This window comes from Oncorhynchus gorbuscha, linkage group LG02 (assembly GCF_021184085.1).
Source record: "Oncorhynchus gorbuscha isolate QuinsamMale2020 ecotype Even-year linkage group LG02, OgorEven_v1.0, whole genome shotgun sequence".
Taxonomy (NCBI): domain Eukaryota; kingdom Metazoa; phylum Chordata; class Actinopteri; order Salmoniformes; family Salmonidae; genus Oncorhynchus; species Oncorhynchus gorbuscha.
This window is the reverse complement of record NC_060174.1, coordinates 102174102-102191283: the sequence shown is the minus strand read 5'-3', so window position 1 is coordinate 102191283 and position 17182 is coordinate 102174102. Positions and strand designations below refer to the sequence as shown.

The 17182-nt window shown below is 41.7% G+C and overlaps 1 protein-coding gene across 3 annotated transcripts; it reads left to right on the top strand.

Moving 5' to 3' along the window:
* The first annotated feature begins 1207 nt into the window (after nt 1-1207).
* lcp2a (lymphocyte cytosolic protein 2a) lies at nt 1208-17030 on the top strand. 3 transcript variants are annotated; one of them, XM_046329273.1, is made up of 22 exons: nt 1213-1516; nt 1774-1868; nt 2017-2079; nt 2231-2277; nt 2762-2827; nt 2924-2949; nt 3059-3099; nt 3211-3409; nt 3733-3830; nt 3936-4002; nt 7380-7481; nt 7945-7970; nt 8263-8282; nt 9105-9224; nt 11353-11383; nt 11516-11528; nt 11651-11741; nt 11886-11947; nt 12072-12181; nt 12751-12825; nt 14455-14604; nt 14945-17030. In XM_046329273.1, exons 2-22 carry the CDS (start codon nt 1791-1793, stop codon nt 15095-15097), a joined length of 1638 nt encoding a protein of 545 aa, XP_046185229.1. In that variant the 5' UTR covers nt 1213-1516; nt 1774-1790; the 3' UTR covers nt 15098-17030. The 3 variants fall into 3 exon arrangements, with proteins under 3 accessions (XP_046185238.1, XP_046185229.1, XP_046185219.1); XM_046329263.1 differs by having other exon boundaries at nt 1214-1868; XM_046329282.1 differs by lacking the exon at nt 12751-12825 and having other exon boundaries at nt 1208-1868.
* The last annotated feature ends 152 nt before the right edge of the window (nt 17031-17182 follow it).

Below are 17182 nucleotides of genomic sequence, written 5' to 3'. Positions count from 1 at the left end.
CTATTTGGAGGAGATCTGCAGATCCTCAGAGCTGGTGGAAGAACAAGGCCTCTGTCTACCCACGGCTTATTAAAGTCATGACAGAGAGACTCTGCATAGTGGCCACATCCGTTCCCTCTGAGAGGGTCTTCTCGGAAAAACGGGACAAATAATTACTGGGAGAAGAAACCGCATCAGCCCCTTGAAATTGAGGGAGCTTGCATTTCTGAATGCAAATGTCTCATAAAAGCAAAATATGGTCAGCATTGCTGTGTGCTGCTGGTTATAACATGGCAATAAAGAAGAGAGAGAAATGAGGGACCAGTTTAATGTTTTAACTGGGATGCTGCAGTTTTGCACATTGTTATTTGTTTTTCTTTGATATGTGCAATATTCTATTATTATGTTGTTCATATTTTATTAATTTGAATTGTTATTTATATGCACTTTGTTTATATACATTAAAAAGTTATACTTTAAATGCAAATGTTTAATAGCATCCTTTTTCATAACAAACCAATGCATTTTAAAATACTTTGTAGTTTAGGTAGAGTTTGATTTGATTTAATTTAATAATTTAATTAGAATTGTTTTAACACCAATCATAGTCAAACTATCGCAAACTGTTTGAATAGAAAAAATACAAAATATATATATTTTTAAAGAGCCTGAATGCCCATCAACACTGGCCTTAGTCTTGGATTCTCTTCCTTTACTAGTTAGTGACCTTGCTGAAGTCTCAAGTCATTAAAGTTAAATAAGTTGCTGTTGTTGTCCAAACCTTTGTCAGATAACATTAAATGTGTGTTCATTTTATGGTTCAAATAAAAGCAAATAAGATTAGTTCTGAATATAAATATGTCACGCATAAATCATTATTTTAGAATAACTGACATTTTAAATGTGTGGCCCTCAAAAGTTTCTGTGTACTGTTCCCATTCTAAACTTATGACATTTGTGACACTTATGTAACAATAAATAAATAAAATAGTAATAACAACAATTTATATGTGTGTGTGTGTGTGTGTGTGTGTGTGTGTGTGTGTGTGTGTGTGTGTGTGTGTGTGTGTGTGTGTGTGTGTGTGTGTGTGTGTGTGTGTGTGTGTGTGTGTGTGTGTGTGTGTGTGTGTGTGTGTGTGTGTGTGTGTGTGTGTGTGTGTGTGTGTGTGTGCGCGCGTGTGTTATTAGGTTTATTGTGTATAGTGTTATGCTTCTATGTTATCTGCAGTTGTTCTTAGAAGGGGCTATAACTTCTCTTTGCTATTGCCCCCACTGTCATCGTCAACAGGAAGCTCATAAGGAAGTTTGCTTTCTTTCTTTCTTTTCTCAGAGCTCTCAGATAACTGACTAGCCTACAATTTAAGATATTGACATTTAAATGTTTGTGTTGCTCTTGTCTGGACTTCAGATCATACATAACTCTTGGTGAACAGCTTTCATCACTTACCAGACAATTGACACACCCAACATGATTTCACAGAAGAGGAAGGAGACAAAATAGTGACGTTCTTTCTGTAGTCCTCAGATTGCACTTGTGGTGAGTGTTGTAATGCTTTTCTGTGTGGTGAAAGACTAATATCTTCCTATTTTATTTCTCTGAATACCGGTCAGACTGCAAACTTCCTCGACAAAGGGCCAGACAGAGCATTGCCAAGGGCGTAGCAGCAAGATACAAGGAGCCATTTTCTGACAGGCCTCGAAGTCGAACATGGCTGTGGATATGACTGCACTGTAACAGAGGAGGTGTTGCAGTCAATTGTCTTTCAAAGGATTTTGTATTTCATTTATATTCAGAAGAAGAGAAGGGAACAATGAGTTTTGACCGAGTGCCATCCAAGTCAGTGGTAATGGACTGGAATCCACACCAATTGGCAGACTACATGAAGAAGGTAAGTCCTTTTCAGGATGAATTATTGAACCTTTTGTTGGCAGTTCACAACCTGTAATATTTTTTCATTAGTTCTCTGTCTTACAACATCATATTCAATGCTGTTTCCCAGGGATCCATATTAATTCATGTGTTTTATGCATTTACAGTTGAATTTAAGTGGCTGCGATAAAGTCATTATGAAATGTAGCATAAATGGACAAAGGTTCTTGGTAAGTGATATGAAGCAGATGTGTGTCTCTTTTCCCGCGTGTTCCTTGTATAATTATTCATCTTCGATGGTGAATTTCATATTCAAACAATGCTTATGACTGTCATGTAAATGTATCACTTGATGGAAATACTTAATCTATAATTTTGTAGAACATGACTGAAAATGACCATCAGAAATTCCCCAAAATCCATGCGCCGTGAGTGATGAATTACTTTCTCTTTCATTATTTTAAGAAAACTGAACATTACAACAATTACATTAAACTATGAATACATTGGGAAGTATGCTAATTGCACAGGGAAAGGAAATGATTCAACAGCAAGAAAATAGAGCTACATTAGTGTTTTAGGGCAGGAAACTGAGTAAGCAGAGAGACCATGTGAGATAGACAGAGAGGGGAGGAGTGTACCAGTATTTCGTATTTTAGAGAATAAGATGTGGAGACAAAGACTGAAATTGAAACTTAAATATACTTCAGATACCACATCCTGTCACAGTGGCAGACTCAAATAGAACTCACCAATCACCGCTCACAATATACAACACATGCTTAGATCATAACTATAAGGCAGTTATTGACTGTGTCACTACACGACTGTGTGACAAAAGATGGAAGCATTGTTTGCCCCAAAATATGGTAGCCGTATTTACTGCCACAATGTTGCATGCTCTTTCTGCAGACTCATCTCCAAAATCTGCAGTGAAATCAACAGGAAAGAAGAAAAAAGGAGATTCTTTACTAAAAGGTGTGCACTTACTTCCATTCTTAGCTATTCAACTGTAGTCATTTCATTCAAAGCAATATCCAAGCACAATTTTGCTCTCCTCTGTATTTTCTCTAGAACTGCAGCACCAAAATATGAGCCAGGTATGGATTATTTCAGACCTTACCTTAGAGCAAGTTATTATGATCAACAGAGAAGCAATTGGACCATGATAAATTGCCAATTTTACCATTGTACTGCTACCTACTACAGCTATGCCACAAGAGGATCAGCCCTGGGGACCGGATGAATTTGTAAGTCTGTATTAGGCATACCATTCCTTCCTGTTTTATTCCGTTAAAGTGTTCCTCCCTAGATGATTTATCACTCCATCAGAATTCAACTTGGTTGTCTGTCTCTCCCAGGATGAGGGGAGTGACGAAGACTATGAGAATCCAGATGCTGAGGAAGATGATGGCAGTGGGGGAGATTATGAGTCACCAACAGAGGATGTTGGACTTGAGGATAGTGACAACGGCTATGAGTCACCTCCGTCTGAGGCGCCTGAAGAAATTCCCCATCAGCTCCGTGCTGCCAAGCCCATGGCTGACGGAGAATACATTGGTACGGCGACATCAATACAACATTGCCTTGCCGTGCTCAACTCCTCTCACAAAGAATATATGTTGTGATTTTTAATTTTAACAACATTTTAATTGGTTTTGTTCCTCATTGATACAATTGTCTGTCTGTCTGTCTGTCTGTCTGTCTGTCTGTCTGTCTGTCTGTCTGTCTGTCTGTCTGTCTGTCTGTCTGTCTGTCTGTCTGTCTGTCTGTCTGTCTGTCTGTCTGTCTGTCTGGCTGGCTGGCTGGCTGGCTGGCTGGCTGGCTGGCTGGCTGGCTGGCTGGCTGCCTGGCTGCCTGCCTGGCTGTCTGTCTGTGTTTAGATAGTACACCGCACCGCAATACAGCTAGAAGCCACCCTCCTCCAACAACTCAACGCCCTGGGGCTGGTCCTCCAATCCCCTCTGCCAGTCACCCTAGTGTGAGTATCTTCCCTCTGACTACACCCCCTTTTCACTCCTCCACTCTCTCCCTCCCTCCTTCCACACAGTCATTCAACATTACATTTCATTCCTTGTCTCTGCAGCTACTGCAGCCTCCCCCACCCAGAAGAGAGCAATCTCCCCAGCACCCTGGCAGAATAACTGGCAAGTGTAAGTGTGCAATCTGGAATGTTACTATCTAACTATAATTATAAACTGTGTGGTTCGAGCCCTGGATGCTGATTGGCTGACAGCCAGCATACCATGGGTATGACAAAAAAATGATTTTACTGCTCTAATAAGACACCTTGGGGGTTTGTGGTATAACACGGCTAAAGACTGTATCCAGGCACTCTGCATTGTCGTGCATAAAGAACATCTCTTAGGCATTTGATAAAGTAAGACTGGATTTTATTTATAAATACCTGTATTTTTTCAATTTTGGTAACTCTCTTGGGTAAAAATAATGTATAGGAACCCCAGGTGTAAAATAGTGAATAACGACTACTTCTCAGAGAGTTTTGAATTGGCAAGAGGAGTTAAACAAGGGTGTCCGCTGTCACCATATCTATTCGTTATGTCCATCGAAATGCTAGCTATTAAAATCAGATCCAATAACCACATTAGAGGATTAGAAATACAAGGCTTAAAAACAGAGGTGTCCAAGTATGCCGATGAATCAAGTTTTACATTCAGTCTGCAAGCTAGATCCCTGCAATGTCTCATTAAAGATCCCTGCAATGTCTCATTAAAGATCCCTGCAATGTCTCATTAAAGATCCCTGCAATGTCTCATTAAAGATCTTGATATTCTTTCTGTACTCTGGACTAACACCTAATTATGATAAGTGTACAATATTACGTATTGGATATTTAAAAAATAAAAAATGTAAATGATCCTGCAGTTTACCTATAAAATGGGCTGATGGTGAAGTAGACATACCTGGTCGTCATATCACAGAAGATATAAATAAGCTCCACACAATGAATTTCAATAGAAAACTTGTACAAATAGACAAGATCCTGTAACCATGAAGAGGTAAATACCTGTCTATTTATAGAAAAACTGCCCTGATTAACTCCTTAGTCATATCTCAGTTTACTCACTTACTTATGATGCTGCCTACTCCTGATGATTCGTTTTCAAATCATACGAGAAAAAAATATTTAGCTTTATCTGGGACGTTAAACCAGACAAAATAAAACGTGACTATCTATATAATGAATATGAATTGGGTGGGTTGAGATTATTAAGTATAAAACCACAACCTCTCTCTCTCTCTCTAGCTTCACTCATTCAAAAGTTTTATTTGACCCCTAAATGCTTCTCAAGTAGATTAATAAGAAAAGCTCATACGTTGTTTAAAAAGGGCCTTTTTGCCTTTGTGCAGATTGCCGTGTCTCATTTTCGATGAATTGAAAAGGATACTTTTTTTTCAAAGTATTTCTCTATTTCAAACAAGCATTGCAGATCTGGCTACAATTTCAATTTCATCCCCCTGAAAAGACAGAACAAATATTACAACAAATATTATGGCTGAACTGAAATGTGCTGGTTGATAAAATACCTGTATTTATGGATCAGATGTTTGAAAGGGGTATTTTGTTCTTAAATTATATTGTAAATGGGAATGGTAGAGTTATGTCCTTCATGGAGTTATCAGAATTGTATGGGAAGGTCTTGCTCAATCCAAGAGTACAACCAATTGATTACAGCATTACCCCAAAAATGCAGGTGGCAGCAGGAGGAGGCATGGTAATGGTCTGTCTGCCCAATATAAAGGATCAAAACTGGAGGAGGAATAAAAATAACATAAATAGGAAAGTATACCAGTTTCATTTGAGGACCAGGATGTTGACAACTGTGCCATACAGATTGCAAAATCGTTGGGAAGAGATTTTTGTTGTACCGATTCCATGGTACAGGGTGTATGGTACAGGGTGTATGGTACAGGGTGTATGGTACAGGGTGTATGGTACAGGGTGTATGGTACAGGGTGTATGGTACAGGGTGTATGAGTTGATATATAAAAACAACGCAAGATTCAAGACTTCGGCTTTTCAGCTAAAATTATTATATAGAATTCTTGCCACCAACAAAATGTTGAATATTTGGGGCATAAAATCATCGAAGCTCTGCAGATTTTGTTGTGAGGATACAGAATCAATAGACCATTTATTTTGGTATTGACCTCAGGTAGCCTGTTTCTGGTCTCAGGTTCAGGAATGGCTGAAAATGCATAACATTGATCTAAAATTGACCCTAGAAATAATACTGTCAAGAGATTTGGATGGGCTGAGGGAAGTTGAGGAATTGGAAACAAGTGGGAGTGGAGTTGCTGTGTGGAAGATAGAATGATGGTCAAAGATAAAAGTAAAAAATAAAATATATATAAAAAGTCTAAATAAAACCTATTAAAAAGTACATTTGAATGACACTAAGTGGCCGTGTTTTTACAGCTAATGCCGGTCAGCCTGGGGCTGATGTCGTGCAGGTGTTTGTACACATGCATATACACACACTCTCATTCAAATAAACACATACACGAATACACACATACATGTAGTAGTGCCAGACATGCACACAAACATATACAGTTGGTATTGCTGTTATGATTTTAGTTGTCCTTGATGTCCTTTGTTTCAAATATTATTATTATTATTATTATTATTATTATTATTATTATTATTATTATTATTATTATTATTATTATTATTATTATTATTATTGTTATTATTATTATTGCATTGTTATTTTCTGTTTACTTCTGTCTTTTTCTTTTTTCTCTTTAGTTCTCTTGGTTGTTGGTGCATTGGGGTGCATCATGGGGGCGGGGAATGGAATTAATTGTATTTTATTTATTTTTTCTTCTTCTTGGGGGGGGGGGGCTGTAGGAAGGGTCTCGAATGGTTGAGGGTTCACGTTTTTTGGCCTGGTGGTAGATCGGTGTCGCTCTGAATAGGAATCTGTAGGATGACTGGTATGATGTATTTATTGAATGGGAATCTGTTGGATGACTGGTATGATGTATTTATTGAATGGGAATCTGTTGGATGACTGGTATGATGTAGTTATTGAATGGGAATCTGTAGGATGACTGGTATGATGTATTTATTGAATGGGAATCTGTTGGATGACTGGTATGATGTATTTATTGAATGGGAATCTGTTGGATGACTGGTATGATGTAGTTATTGAATGGGAATCTGTAGGATGACTGGTATGATGTAGTTATTGAATGGGAATCTGTAGGATGACTGGTATGATGTAGTTATTGAATGGGAATCTGTAAGATGACTGGTATGATGTAGTTATTGAATGGGAATATGTTGGATGACTGGTATGATGTAGTTATTGAGCGGCTTCACTGCAAGTATATTGTATGTTTCGAAATAAATAAATACAATTTAAAAGAACATCGCTTAGCCGTGGTATATTGGCCATTTACCACATCTCCTCGTGCCTTTTATTGCTTAAATGTAGCATTTGAACACTTTTTATTCCCTTGTATTGATTTGTACCCTGTCTTTTCATATTGTCTTTTAAAGTGCCTGCTACTTCCTCAAATGCTGCCCCCGCTCCACCAGTTGACCGCAGAAGAAAGCCCACCAAACTGGATCGCACAAGACTTGCTGAATCTCCAATACCAGGTACTCTCACACCACAGGAGGCTGCTGAGGGGAGGACGGCTCATAATAATGTCCGGAATGGAGCAAATGGAATGGCATCAAACACCTGGAAACCATGGAAACCGTGGAAACCATGCGTTTGATGTATTTGATTCCATTCCACTGATTCCGCTCCCGTTATTACCACGAGCCCGTTCTCCTCAATTAAGGTGCCACCAACCTCCCGTGTCTCACACCAATCTAAATTTAGCAAGAAAATGTTTACTACTGCAGTTGTCTTTTCCTACACCTGCCTGCCCACAGATACATGTCATGTAACAGTTCCTCTTCCATAAGTATGTGTCAATGTTAGTATAGAGAGGATACTTTCTATTTATGTTCAATTTACATACTTAATCACATTTATTGGATTTATCATCACCATAAAGCAGTAATGTCATGTTTTTTATGCCCTCGTACTGACCTGATCTGTTATTCCACACAGCAACGAAGTTAAACACAACTAACATGGTGAGAATGAACTTTGCTTATGTTTTGATCAGTCCTATATTGTGTCCAAACAACGTTCTTCTCATCTCAATGTCAAGTGAACAAACATATGCCTATAGATCTTTGCATGTGCTTGCTAAAGTTATAGTTGGCCTATATAACTGTATAGCTAATAGCAATAAGAATGTCTACATATGAGTGTTTAAAGACCATCCCAGACTAATGGGATGCTAATATGCTAATGCTAATAGTTTGAAATATGAAGATTTCACAATGAAGTGTATGACATGTTTGTTTTGTCTCTCACACGCAGCCTGCTCCACATTCATGGAGGTATAGAATACTTATTCTTTTGGTTCTATATTGCTTTCCAGTCATGTGACTTCTCGCTATTCTATTTCACAATGTCATTGACACCTCGTTTTCTGTTTGAATGATGACTGCACATAAGTATATTCACACCCCGTTGACCTTTTTCAGAAATGTGTTGTGTTACAAAGTGGGATTAAAATGGATTTAATTGTCACTACCTTGCTTGAAAATATGAAGAGTGGTACTCGGTGATGTGTTGTTGTGGATTTGCCCCAAAACATAACGCTTTTGCGAGGCATGGGAGAACCTCACTGGTCTTTGTGATTGAATCTGTGTTTGACATTATCTGCTCGACTGCGGTACCTTACAGACCATTTCTTTGTGTGGTTTACAGAGATTAGGTAGATATTCATAAATCATGTTAAACACTATTATTGCACAAAGCCCATGCAACTTGTTAAGCACATTCTTACTCCTGAACTTATTTAAGCTTGTAAAAACAAAGGGGTCGAATACTTATTGACTCAAGACATTTCAGCTTTTCATTTTTTATTAATTTGTAACATTTTGGAAAAACATAATTCTTCTTTGACATAATGGGGTATTGTGTGTAGGCCAGTGACACAACATCTAAATGTAATCCATTTTAAATTCAGACTGTAAGACAACAACATGTGGGAAAGGGGTGTGAATACTTCCTGAAGGCTCTGTACTGTACAGCACATTTGTTGTACATACATTCAGTTTCTAAAAACAGTCTTTTCTACAAGAAATGCACTAAGATATAACTTCCTGAATTCCAGTTTTCCAGAACCTCTGACTTCACGTTGCTCCTATATCCAGGCCTCAGGCAGAAGAGAGGGGTCCAGACCCTCCCAGAATGCCCAAACCTCCCCTCCCTGTGTCAAGTAGTGTCAGCAGGAGCAGCTCGTCGGTCGGCAGAGCCCCGCTGACCAACAACAGGTGTGCAGTGCACCTCCCTCCATCCTCCATACGGCACCGCTCCAGACACACATCACATATAGACTACACATCAACTGATCCTTAAATAAACACAATTTGATTCAGTGGTTAGTTAAGCCATGGTACCCTGCTCAAAAAAATAAAGGGAACACTAAAATAACACATCTTAGATCTGAATGAATGAAATATTCTTAGTAAATACGTTTTTCTTTACATAGTTGAATGTGCTGACAACAAAATCACACAAAAATTATCAATGGAAATCAAATTTATCAACCCATGGAGGTCTGGATTTGGAGTCACACTCAAAATTAAAGTGGAAAACCACACTACAGGCTGATCCAACTTTGATCTAATGTCCTTAAAACAAGTCCAAATGAGGCTCAGTAGTGTGTGTGGCCTCCACGTGCCTGTATGACCTCCCTACAACGCCTGGGCATGCTCCTGATGAGGTGGCGGATGGTCTCCTGAGGGATCTCCTCCCAGACCTGGACTAAAGCATCCGCTAACTCCTGGACAGTCTGTGGTGCAACGTGGCGTTGGTGGATGGAGCGAGACATGATGTCCCAGATGTGCTCAATTGGATTCAGGTCTGGGGAACGGGCGGGCCAGTCCATAACATCAATGCCTTCCTCTTGCAGGAACTGCTGACACACTCCAGCCACATGAGGTCTAGCATTGTCTTGCATTAGGAGGAACCCAGGGCCTACCGCACCAGCATATGGTCTCACAAGGGGTCTGAGGATCTCATCTCGGTACCTAATGGCAGTCAGGCTACCTCTGGCGAGCACATGGAGGGCTGTGCGGCCCCCCAAAGAAATGCCACCCCACACCATGACTGACCCACTGCCAAACCGGTCATGCTCGAGGATGTTGCAGGCAGCAGAACGTTCTCCACGGCGTCTCCAGACTCTGTCACATGTGCTCAGTGTGAACCTACTTTCATCTGCGAAGAGCACAGGGCGCCAGTGACGAATTTGCCAATCTTGGTGTTCTCTGGTAAATGCCAAACCTCCTGCACGGTGTTGGGCTGTAAGCACAACCCCCACCTGTGGACGTTGGGCCCTCATACCACCCTCATGGAGTCTGTTTCTGACCGTTTGAGCAGACACATGCACATTTGTGGCCTGCTGGAGGTCATTTTGCAGGGCTCTGGCAGTGCTCCTCCTGCTCCTCCTTGCACAAAGGCGGAGGTAGCGGTCCTGCTGCTGAGTTGTTGCCCTCCTACGGCCTCCTCCACATCTCCTGGTGTACTGGCCTGTCTCCTGGTAGCGCCTCCATGCTCTGGACACTACGCTGACAGACACAGCAAACCTTCTTGCCACAGCTCGCATTGATGTCCCATCCTGGATGAGCTGCACTACCCGAGCCACTTGTATGGGTTGTAGACTCCATCTCATGCTACCACTAGAGTGAAAGCACCGCCAGCATTCAAAAGTGACCAAAACATCAGCCAGGGAGCATAGGAACTGAGAAGTGGTCCGTGGTCACCACCTGCAGAACCACTCCTTTATTGGGGGTGTCTTGCAAATTGCCTATAATTTCCACCTGTTGTCTATTCCATTTGCACAACAGCATGTGAAATGTATTGTCAATCAGTGTTGCTTCCTAAGTGGACAGTTTGATTTCACAGAAGTGTGATTGACTTGGAGTTACATTGTGTTGTTTAAGTGTTCCCTTTATTTTTTTGAGCAGTGTATATTGGCCCTATGCCACAAACCCTGGGGTGCCTTAATGCTATTATAAACTGATTTACCAATGTAATTTTGTGATCAGCATTCATGGCTCGAACCACCCGGTTTATAAGGAAGTACACTCCATCAGAAATACATGGGGTGACACATTGGAATTGCGGTTGTTTAGTCAGCAGGAGCTAATTGATCTGGGGTGAATCACTACCACAGAGCACAGCTTCCAACGACCTCTACTTGTTATAGAATGAAGGAACTCTGCATCTCAAGATGTGTATCATTTTATGATTAGCAGTCTTCCGCTCGCGTTCTGTTTGACTTGCTGGTTGTTGCACATACAGGATTTGACTAAATCTTCCTGTTCGCTTATTGAGTTCAACACGATATGCAAGTGAATATAGCAACTTATTCAACTGTCATTTCCATTTGTGTTGCAGATATGTGCCTGATGCAAGAAATGAGATAAAGGTATATGTTGGTGTACATCACCATGATGGGGTGGAAAGAGACTGATAAGGATTTTCAAAATGTGTCTTTATCGTAACTGAGAAAAGTCTATTGTTCCTCCTCATAAAATGTTTAATATTATGTCATCAACAGGTACAAGATGATGGTAAGACATTTTCTGAAACCTTTTTCGACTTGTTAAGGGAACTTTACATTGTAGCTATTTAATCTTCATCCTGTTTTACATTGAAGGACTATGCAGTCATAGTGATTGCATCTCTCTTTTAGTGCCCATGCCCAAACCATACAACTCCAACACATTTCCTAGACCAGGGCACCCTAGAGCAGTGCTCCCCGGACTATCCTTACATTCAGACGGGTAAGATCATTGTCTTGTCAAAGTTAGGAATTCAAATGGCCTCTAGGCTTACATGGAGGACAGCACTTTGCTGGAGATGATGGAATTTAAAAGATACGCACATTTTAATGGTAATCTGCAAACTGTTGTTCCATCTCTCTCCAGCTTTCCTCCTAATATCGCTTCAACTGCATCTCTTCCTTCAAAACTGCAGGCACTGCAGGCATGTGAGTGCTTTGTTTTCACTTCAGTACCCATCCTTAAAATATACTGTACAGTGTGTATATATATGACTCACAACTTCTCCTTTTGATAACTGGTATGATTCTAATTTCTTTCTTTCTTTCTAAGCCATCTCACCCAGGAGCAGTTCTAGGATTGTGCCAGACAGACACATTATGCCCCCTCCGCCACCTATGCAAGCTTCTATCCCCCCACTGACAGACCTAGAGGATGAACAGGTGATCCCCACAACACAGACAGACAGGCAGACAGGCAGACAGGCAGACACAGACAGCAGGCAGGCAGGCAGGCAGGCAGGCAGGCAGACAGACAGGCAGACAGGCAGAGACAGGCAGACAGACAGAAAGACAGGCAGGCAGACAGACTTGAATGTTGGATGCAGGGTCAGGCAGACAGATGCAGAATGACTTGCATAGCTTGAATGTAGGATGGGTCCATTGCAATGTTATTCAGTAGGTGGGATTGCATTGTCCGTTCAGGCTGCCAACCACTAATCTCAACAGCTGTGTTGAGCAGAGCCATTTGTCTCTAAAACTAGTCATCTCTTATTGAATAGATCAAATATTTCCCTAGGTCCTCATATAGTACAGTATGTGCAAGTAATGGTCATTTGGAGCATTTAACAACTCACTTCTATTGAACAATGTGGAAACATGTTGCAAACTCAAGGATTTTTGTTAATGTGTGTTTTTTTGGTCTGAAGCCTATCACAGAAATTAGTAACAGGTCACAAAGTCACAAATCCTATCTGATTGATGTGTGATTGTGTTCCTGTGTGAATATGTAGGACCTGAACCCTCAGTGGTATGTTGGTCAGGTGACACGGGGTCAAGCGGAGGGCTGTCTCAGACAGGTCAACATGGTGAGACATCTTCTGCTGTCAATATCACTCACACACCTGGTTAACTGTAATAACAGGCAAACTGACATTCACACTCTGTTCTCACAGATGAATCGTGACAATGGTTTGTGAAGGGACAATGCAATAGCACATACAGTGTTTAAGTACCATCTATCCAGTAATGTACAGGGCATTTGGAAAGCATTCAGACCGTTGACTTTCTTTCACATTTTATGTTACAGCCTTATTCTAAAATGGATTAAATACAAATTTGTCCTCATCAATCTACACGCAATACACCATAATGACAAAGCGAAAACAGGTTTTTAGAAGTTGTTAGAAATGTTTAAAACGTTTTAAACAGAAATACCTTATTTACATTAAGTATTCAGACCCTTTGCTGTGAGACACGAAATTGAGCTCAGGTGCATCCTGTTTCCATTGATCATCCTCGAGATGTTTCTACAACTTGATTGGAGTCCACCTGTGGTAAATTCAATTGATTGGACATGATTTGGAAAGGCACACACCTGTCTATATAAGGTCCCACAGTTGACAGTGCATGTCAGAGCACAAACCAAGCCATGGGGTTGAAGGAATTGTCTGTAGAGCTCAGAGACAGGATTGTGTTGAGGCACAGATCTGGGGCAGGGTACCAAAAATGTTTTTTCAGCTGCAGGGACTGAAAGACAAGTCCGGATTGAGGGAAAGATGAACGGAGCAATACTTGATGAAGTACAGAGAGATACTTGATGAAAACCTGCTACAGAGTGCTCAGGACGTCAGACTGGGGCAAAGGTTCACCTTCCAACAGGACAGCCACCCCAAGCACATGTAACAGTATAGCTTCCATCCCTCTCCTCGCCCCGAACCCTCTGCAGCCACCCTTGAAGCATCGTTACCCATCGCGCCACAAAAGCCGCGGCCCTTGCAGAGCAAGGGGAACAACTACTTCACGGTCTTAGAGCAAGTGACTTCGCCAATTGAAACGCTATTAGCGCGCACCACCGCTAACTAGCTAGCCATTTCACATCGGTTACACACACAGCCAAGACAAGACAGGAATGGCTTCGGGACAAATCTCTGAATATCATTGAGTGGCCCAGCCAGAGCCCGGACTTGAACCCGATTGATCATCTCTGGAGAAATAGCTCTGCAGCAACTCTCTCCATCCAACCTGACAGAGCTTGAAAGGATCTGCAGAGAAGAATGGGAGAAACTCCACAAATACAGTTGTGCCAAGCTTGTAGTGTCATACCCAAGAAGACTCTAAGCTGTAATCGCTGCCGAAGGTGCTTCAACTCAGTCCTGAGTAAAGGGTCTGAATACTTCTGTAATGGTGACATTTCAGTTTGTATTTTGGTATTCTTTGTAAAAATACAAATAAATTAAAACTGTTTTTGCTTTGTCATTATGGGGTATTGTGTGTAGATTGATGAGCGGGGGAAACTATTTAATCAATTTTAGAATAAGGCTGTAATGTAACAAAATGTGGAAAAAGTTAAGGGGTCTGAATACTTTCCGAATGCTCTGTCCAAAATGACAATATACAGTATAAAATATTTCTTATGTGGATAGTTCACCAGTGCTCTTTGGTGATAGAATACCACAAACACCACTATAATGTACAATGTTTTTCTGTTTCATTAGGACGGTGCATTTCTGGTACGGGACAGTTCGAAACGGTCGTCCATTCAGCCCTATACACTCATGGTACTCTATCAGGACAAAGTTTACAACATCCAGATCCGCTGTGAACAGAATGAGTTTCTGCTGGGGACTGGTCTGAAGGTCTCAGAGGTACACAATATCTGCCTCATTCATTCTGACTATGGCCAAGAATTGTTCCTGACCAGGTCACATGGTCAGGAATGAACTCATATCCCTAATTATGACCAGTCAGAGTAATATGTGTAATTTTATATCATATTATCAATCACTCTGAGGATGAAGCAGTGAGCTTTGTGAACTGGATCCATGAATCTGTCATCTGAAAGTTTGTTATATAGCCATTTTTTGCCAAAACATCAACTACGAGATTCAATTAGATGTACAGCAAGCCATCTTACATTTTATGTTTCAACTTCTGTTATGACACAACTCAATGATGCCCTGTTAATGTTCATGTTTTTTGTTCCAGACCTATCCGATGGTGGCACACATCATCGCTCATTACAGACAGTCACCTCTTCTGCTGATTGATGCTAAGAACCGTGGATCAGGGCAGCAGAGCCAGTGTCCCCTGATCTACCCAGCAGGTGGAGCACTAGCAAGTCTCTACCCGTCCTTTTAACAGACAGCAGAGCCCGTGTCCCCTGATCTACCCAGCAGGTGGAGCACTAGCAAGTCTCTACCCGTCCTTTTAACAGACAGCAGAGCCAGTGTGCCCTGATCTACCCAGCAGGTGGAGCACTAGCAAGTCTCTACCCGTCCTTTTAACAGACAGCAGAGCCAGTGTCCCCTGATCTACCCAGCAGGTGGAGCACTAGCAAGTCTCTACCCGTCCATTTAACAGACAGCAGAGCCCGTGTCCCCTGATCTACCCAGCAGGTGGAGCACTAGCAAGTCTCTACCCGTCCATTTAACAGACAGCAGAGCCAGTGTCCCCTGATCTACCCAGCAGGTGGAGCACTAGCAAGTCTCTACCCGTCCATTTAACAGACAGCAGAGCCAGTGTCCCCTGATCTACCCAGCAGGTGGAGCACTAGCAAGTCTCTACCCGTCCATTTAACAGACAGCAGAGCCAGTGTCCCCTGATCTACCCAGCAGGTGGAGCACTAGCAAGTCTCTACCCGTCCATTTAACAGACAGCAGAGCCAGTGTCCCCTGATCTACCCAGCAGGTGGAGCACTAGCAAGTCTCTACCCATCGTTTTAACAGACAGCAGAGCCCGTGTCCCCTGATCTACCCAGCAGGTGGAGCACTAGCAAGTCTCTACCCGTCCATTTAACAGACAGCAGAGCCAGTGTCCCCTGATCTACCCAGCAGGTGGAGCACTAGCAAGTCTCTACCCGTCCATTTAACAGACAGCAGAGCCAGTGTCCCCTGATCTACCCAGCAGGTGGAGCACTAGCAAGTCTCTACCCATCGTTTTAACAGACAGCAGAGCCAGTGTCCCCTGATCTACCCAGCAGGTGGAGCACTAGCAAGTCTCTACCCGTCCATTTAACAGACAGCAGAGCCAGTGTCCCCTGATCTACCCAGCAGGTGGAGCACTAGCAAGTCTCTACCCGTCCATTTAACAGACAGCAGAGCCAGTGTCCCCTGATCTACCCAGCAGGTGGAGCACTAGCAAGTCTCTACCCGTCCATTTAACAGACAGCAGAGCCAGTGTCCCCTGATCTACCCAGCAGGTGGAGCACTAGCAAGTCTCTACCCGTCCATTTAACAGACAGCAGAGCCAGTGTCCCCTGATCTACCCAGCAGGTGGAGCACTAGCAAGTCTCTACCCGTCCATTTAACAGACAGCAGAGCCAGTGTCCCCTGATCTACCCAGCAGGTGGAGCACTAGCAAGTCTCTACCCATCGTTTTAACAGACAGCAGAGCCCGTGTCCCCTGATCTACCCAGCAGGTGGAGCACTAGCAAGTCTCTACCCATCCTTTTAACAGACAGCTGGGGGAGTGATAACAATAACATGGAGCAATAGTCAAGATTCACAGTGGTTTTAAAGGACTGCCACTCACATTATGGGTGGAAGGACTTATGCAACCTTTGAATTGCAGTTCATAGTCTTTTACATGTAAGGTAATTTCATATAAAGACAAGTGACTCTTGGATTGAGATGGTAGGTACGGTACATCTCTGTCAACGGTTCACTGTATGGACCTCAGAAAGAAGTCCATATACACAATACTATTCATAGTTTTTGTCTCAATGTGTATTTTTTAAATTCCAGTATTGAAAGCACAGAAGCTGAACATGTCCTTGTGAGTAGTTACATAAATGCTTGTGTTTGCTCTTTGTTATTTTCCTGTTACATGCAATGGAAAGGTCTAGAATAGCAGCTAGCTCTGCAATAAATCAGAAGCAGCATACATTATCCTAGTAAGGAAATAGTGGGGTCAACAGTCAGTCACAACTGCTGAGCTAATATGGATTTTGTTTCAATTTCCTGCATTGTTTAATGGTTAAATTAAAACTATATTCTTTAATCTCTCACACTGTATGTTCTATAACATAGCTATTATCAATGTTTCAAATAAACTTTTGCATTTTTAAAAAATTGGAAACTTGTGGCAGAAATTCTACAAATCATTGGTCACACTAGGAAAAACTTCCCTGACCTCTGTTCCAACCTCTGACCTCTGTTCTTTTTTCATTCAACTTTATATCATCGACGTCCATTGTTTCTCTAACTTCTCTGAAGCATGGCCGAT